The 6,000-nt window shown below is 42.5% G+C and overlaps 1 protein-coding gene across 1 annotated transcript in view; it reads left to right on the top strand.

The window, feature by feature from the left end:
• Nucleotides 1-650: 650 nt before the first annotated feature.
• Nucleotides 651-6,000, top strand: part of LOC308107922 (solute carrier organic anion transporter family member 1C1-like) — a gene marked incomplete at both ends in the record, with an annotated part of 43,037 nt that continues 37,687 nt past the window's right edge. Inside the window, one exon of the mRNA XM_080460520.1 lies at nucleotides 651-746. Coding sequence (XP_080316646.1) covers nucleotides 651-746 — 96 coding nt within the window. The remainder of the gene's footprint in view (nucleotides 747-6,000) is intronic.

Below are 6,000 nucleotides of genomic sequence, written 5' to 3'. Positions count from 1 at the left end.
GTTCTGCAGCTTGTTTGAATTACACAAAAAGACCCTGTACCGGCTGATTGTTGTCTTAATTTACGCAAAGTGACTTAAAGGTTCTGGAACATCTAGAGTGCAGACAGTGGCGTGACACACAATATTGATCATTAAAGAAGATTTATTTAGCCGACAGCAAGTCGGGGTTTACCTCCTGAATCATACTCAAGTGGTTTTTGTATGGTTTTGGTCCAGGGGAGGGGGGGGGGGCGGCTCACAGATTTAAGATTATGGCCTGGGGTTTATGCTCCACTATTTGGTCACATGGTGTCAGTTACGACCCCGAACAATACAGAAAGGCACGTAGGCTGATATGTAGGAATGTGGATTCAAATAGTTAGCAGGAAACACAAAAACAACTTGTGCTCAGAAAATGTGCACCCGTCATTGCCGTTGACTTTTTAAGTTGTGTGCCGAGTTGTTCCAATCTGAAATCAAATGAAATCCGAGCGCCCGGCGGGACCGCGCTTGTACGCCGGCCTCTCTGAACATGTTTCTGTTTGTGTGCCGAGGATGAGAAGTGGGTCACATGCTTGAATTATCCATTTGCAGGGCTGCATGCCTCAGTGGCAAGAAATTTCATTACGTGGGAGACTTCCGCTAAAGAGACGCACAGACGTTCCTGGAGGATGGAGGAGAGAGAGGAACAAGGACGCGCACAGGAGAACGGACACAGTGACGGCATGGCCAGAGGAGCTCGCTCGTCTCCCTGCACCAGTCTGAGGGTACAAGCACACACACACACACACACACACACACACACACACACACACACACACACACACACACACACACACACACACACACACACACACACACACACACGTCTTTATGGACGTCTGGGTCACAAAGCTTCAGTTGAGAGTTCTGTGTGTGTGTGTGTGCGTGTGCGTGTGCGTGTGTTTAAGATTGTGTAAATGTGTGTTGCTGAATCACATGCTCTCTTATAATGTTTCCTTTCACACTTTGGTGTGTTTATAAAGAGAGCAATACCAATTAAACCTCATTACACTAACAGCTGTAACTTCTTAAAGGTGTGTGTGTGTGTGTGTGTGTGTGTGTGTGTGTGTGTGTGTGTGTGTGTGTGTGTGTGTGTGAGATAAATCCCCATTACTTTATGTGAAATGGATTGATTGATGAATGAATAAAGACAGCACATGACAGGCAGTTAGCGCACCAACAAACCGTGAACAAACATGTTAAACACATGAATCCTCATACCACAACGAGACAGACAGTTTCATTTCACGTATTTGTCTATTTGAACGGGACAGTACATATTAATGTGCAAGCCATCTCTTTATGAGGTTACCATAAAGAAGCCGGCTTTAGCACAAGGCTAATTTTCCATCCGTTGTTCCACATAAAACCAAACAAAGTTACAAACATATAAAAACAAGGTGGTAAAACAAAGACATTGAATATTAAATAATTATTTCTAAAAACCTACTATAACGTGCAAATATTTAGGCAAAGCGCCTGCTTTTGTTTATTTGTTGTTTGTAAAGGTAATTTGGTAAAACAGCTAAATCAGCCAGAATAGATGGATTGGCTAAAAACTGAAAAATAGAGGGAGAACGGTCAAACTGAAAAGATTGATTAGAGTCGCTAATATGGCTTTTTCTTTAGGACAAGAAAAGAAAAGCGGAATAATAGAAAAGAAGTAAATGGAGAACAGGAAAAAGAAAACCGAAAAGGGGAAAAATAACGAGTATAGCTCAAACTGCTCTAACAATTGGAAACACACTGCAGTTATTAACAGCTAAATGGCGAAAGAAACAATTCTGAAAATGGCCACAAAAGCTAAAAATACAATAAAATGTATCCTAATTCTTCCTATGACACTTCATGAATGCAACCTCAGTTTTCTTATGTAGATCTATAGATGATTTGTCCCCCTTCATTTCAGGTAATTAGCATGTTTTTCAACATCAGACAAATTTTTTGGGCTGGAAATCCTGAAAACGGCTCTTCTGGCCGTAAAGGTTGAAGACCCCCTGCTCTATAGTAAACAACAGTATTTGCATCAGGTTTGACAGTTGCAGGGTAACATACTGTTTAAGGACCCACTCACATGACTGCCTCTTTTAAGATGAATACATTCAGCAAGCAGGCCTCTGATGACCCTTTTTTAATTGTTAATGAATCTCACCAGCTCATAACAAAGACACCTTTTGAGTTTTTGCATTTCTCAGCAAGTACAATGTCAAACAAAATGTGCAACTCAGCCTGAGGTGCTGCATGTGATCTTATGCAGTTCATGATGTAACGTTTGCCATCATCACATGAAGATTAGCGCCCTCCTTTTCTTTGACTTCGGCCCTGTTTACACAACAACAAATATGAGGGTATCCACAACACTTTCTTCACTTTTGGAGGAGTTCGTTTACACGACACCCGTGGTCGGATGCACTGTATCCGTGAAGTTTTTATACCGCCTCCCAAGGTGGAACATTTCTTTCACGCCATTCCCCCCTGCAGAGACTGCCGGAGGTGACGGAGCGCTGTGTTTTGTGTTGGAATATCAATTCATCATGTGACGCCAGGAGTCGTCCTGCGTTCCATAGACGTGACCATTATTAAGGCCCCTTCATACTCCCTTTTTGAACCCATAAGAACAAGAAGAAAATTCAGCAGTGACGTCAGCCAGCTGCTGAAAAGAAAAGCTTTTTCGGCAGAACTGTTCATACTCCGATAAGAAGCTGCCGAACTTGCAGGCCACGCCCCCTCGCAGCAGCCACACGTCTGTGATGCGGTGTTTAAACTTTTCAACTGCACAGTTTAGTTCTGGCCTCCAGTGCTTTCAGAAATACATTTCTCTGAACTTTTTCAGTAATAAAAGAGAGTTTTTGTCTGATCACAATGTTGGTCCGGTATTAACTACAGGAGCTGACAGCTGTTCGTGATGCATTCAGGTGCATCACGTAAGTCTGCACTCCGCCATTTTAACGAGCTGTGGCGCTCGTTCAGTAGCGATGTTACAAGCTAAATATGATTAAAATATGACTGATAGTCATGAGCGAGCTGGAACACGCATGTGCAGCACACGGCCGTGCAAAAGTTTCGGCAGTGCGGCACCTACATAGTTCGGCCAGGACGGTTGGCACAGCCGAGATGTCATTTTGTTCGGCAGGACCCCGCACTGCCGAACTTTCGTCTTGTTCTTATGGAGTATGAATTGGCCTTTATCAACCTCATTATTACAGATCAACCCTCGTTCAGCTGAACAGACTTGAACAAGAATAGAAACTTTCTCTGAAGCCTCAGTGACGAGGATTTATGTTAAGTCAAAAAGATCTCTCTAAATGACTTTCTCATCTCCGCTCTCTGCAGCTCAGCACTGAACCCGTGCATCAATCAAGATCATTTAAGAATGGCAGGTCATTTTTCAAGAGATCTGATTGGTCAGGAGGTGGAGCTGTTACGCTCACAGTGATCTTATCAACAAAGTATTCTGCTCGGGAGCAGGTTAGACAGGGTTAATCCTTGAAGTTCTTTTGATAAGAGAAACTCATGCGTTGTACAGTATCGGCCCCGGCTCATGTGCTAGTAAACAAACATAGCGACCCACAATGGTATTACTCGCTGTCTGTACTTTAGTTTTCTACTCCATATTGGTAGGTCAATAGTTGAGACTCTCCCCTGATAGCATCTGACTCAGCATCACTCCATACAAATGTCAGGTTCTCTTGATTTTGTTTACGTTTATAGCGCATTGTTCTATGCCCACATGTCTCTGTGGTTTCATTACAAATGCAAGCACTAGTGCCCTCATGTGGCCCGGCATACTAACTGCATCGTTGTCAGTGTGTCTGCTTCTCCAGTGTAAATGCAAAACTCTTTTTAAACAGATTAGATGTTGAAACGGTGTTGAAGCATTGTCATGTAAACTGGGCCTTAGAAATACAATTATTGGTGTTCTCTTTTAACTGGGTCTGCTGGTGGAAAGAGCTTTAATCGCTATGAGAGGGAAATACATGATATCCCATGAAAACATGGAGAAGCTGTTAGGAGTGTATACAAAGAGATCCAGAACTGAAAAGTACCGTCAGAATTGAGAATACTGTAGTTTTGGACCCTTATGCATCAAATCGGTACAAATATAAGATATGTCTGATTGTAAGACGGCCTCACTTTCCCAAGGCTCATATGTGGGAGAAGTTATTATAAAGCTATTGATTCAGCTTTGTAAAATAATTGCACACAAGAGGAAATTAACCTCTATTGTAAACATTTTCAAATACTGGTATTGGGACACAGACACATGCGGCGCATGCTTCACACTGCAGCTTTGCCAAATTTCTCAGATGTTTCCTGGTTACAGTTTAGAAACGGTCTCCAGTGTCCTCGGCCGGTTATTTGCACATCGCCCCGCACTTCACAGAACTTGGCATGACACAGAGTGCAGAATACTACATCAAAGCAATTTTTTCAGGTCTTTTCCCAGCAAAAATAATCATCTGGACTCTCAATGTTATATCTGAGGCCCCATTTACATGACAACGTTTCACGTGACAACACCTAATCCATTAAAAAAAAAAGGGGCGTGTTTACACTGCAGCAGCGGACACATTGATAATGATATAGTTAGTATGCCGGGCCACGGGAGGGCGCTGTTGCTTGATTTTGTAATGAAAACATACAGATATGTTTGCAGAGAACAATACCCTATAAAAGTGAATAAAATGGAGAGAACCCAACATCTGTATGGACTGATGATGCTTCAGATGCAATCAGGGGTGAGTCTCAACTATAAAACTACTGATATGGACGATAAAACTAGAATACGGACTGCGAGTCATACCACTACGGGTCCGCCATGTTTGTTTACAAGTGGATGAGCAGAAGGAAGGGGAGGGAGGGGGAGATATGGGCTCCGGAAGTCTCTGCAGGAGGGAATAGCAACCATAAAAGCATCTTTCCACCTTGGGAGCCGGTATAAAAACGTCACAGATACAGTGCATCCGCACCTCGGTGTCACCCCCCCCCCCCCCCCCCCAAAAGTGAAGAAAGTTTTGTGGATACACTCGTATCCATTGCCGTGTAAACGGGATCCCCAGTCATTTTGTTTTGCAGAGACAGTAATGCCCTGGCAGTTGCACACTCCAGTTCAGTAGAAATTCCCGTACAATGCAAACATTTTCAGGAATTTTAAATCGCAATGTAAATTTAACCCACTTGCATAAATTCATCTCAGTATTTTGATAGACACACTTGATTTTCCTAAGTGATAAAGGCAAACGTGTTCAGTAGTATGTTTGCTCAGGGTGATCTCTTTAGAAAGATCAGCTTTCATGTGCATGTACATGACATCAAGTTTGTGCCCATTTGTATTATTTTTAAGGTATTTCATGTATCTGTTGAAATCATTAAGACAAATCTCTTGTAAAGCAGGACCTCACTGGGTTCAGATTTCTTGATTTCCAGATCTCAGAGCAAAGCCAAGTGACTGGTTTAAGATGACTGAAAGACAACAGCATGTCAGAAAGCAGTCATTATAGTCAAAGTATGCAGAAGACCATCGTTGATTACACGTCAGTCCCACCCTTTCGGTGCCACTCCTGTCAGCTAAGAACAGAAAAGAGAATTTAACTGTAGTCGGACATGATGTCGCCTCGTCTAACTCCTAATGTTTTCTGCAGAATTCAGACGCAAGGGTCAGAATATGGTGGGAAAGCATAGTCACTTTCTGCTTTGTATCAATAGTTCACTGCTGCTGGTGAAGATGTGATGCATGGGCTTCTCTCTTGAAACAACTTTCTTTTCCTCAGTACCGAAGTAGTGCCGCTTCATTGACCAGGTTTATTCCTTTATGAGCATGATGTGCACAACCTCTCATATGTTCCAATATGTTGCTTGAACATCTCAATGAGATGACTGTTCTCAAGTGACCTTCAGTCATCAGATCTCAATCGAATAGAGCGCCTTTCACAACATCTTTTTTTTTATCTTTTTATTTGTGTTTTCACTTTTTTTTTA

The sequence above is a fragment of the Lipophrys pholis genome (assembly GCF_963383615.2).
Source record: "Lipophrys pholis genome assembly, chromosome: 3".
Classification (NCBI taxonomy): Eukaryota; Metazoa; Chordata; class Actinopteri; order Blenniiformes; family Blenniidae; genus Lipophrys; species Lipophrys pholis.
This window is presented reverse-complemented; position numbering and strand designations above follow the sequence as displayed.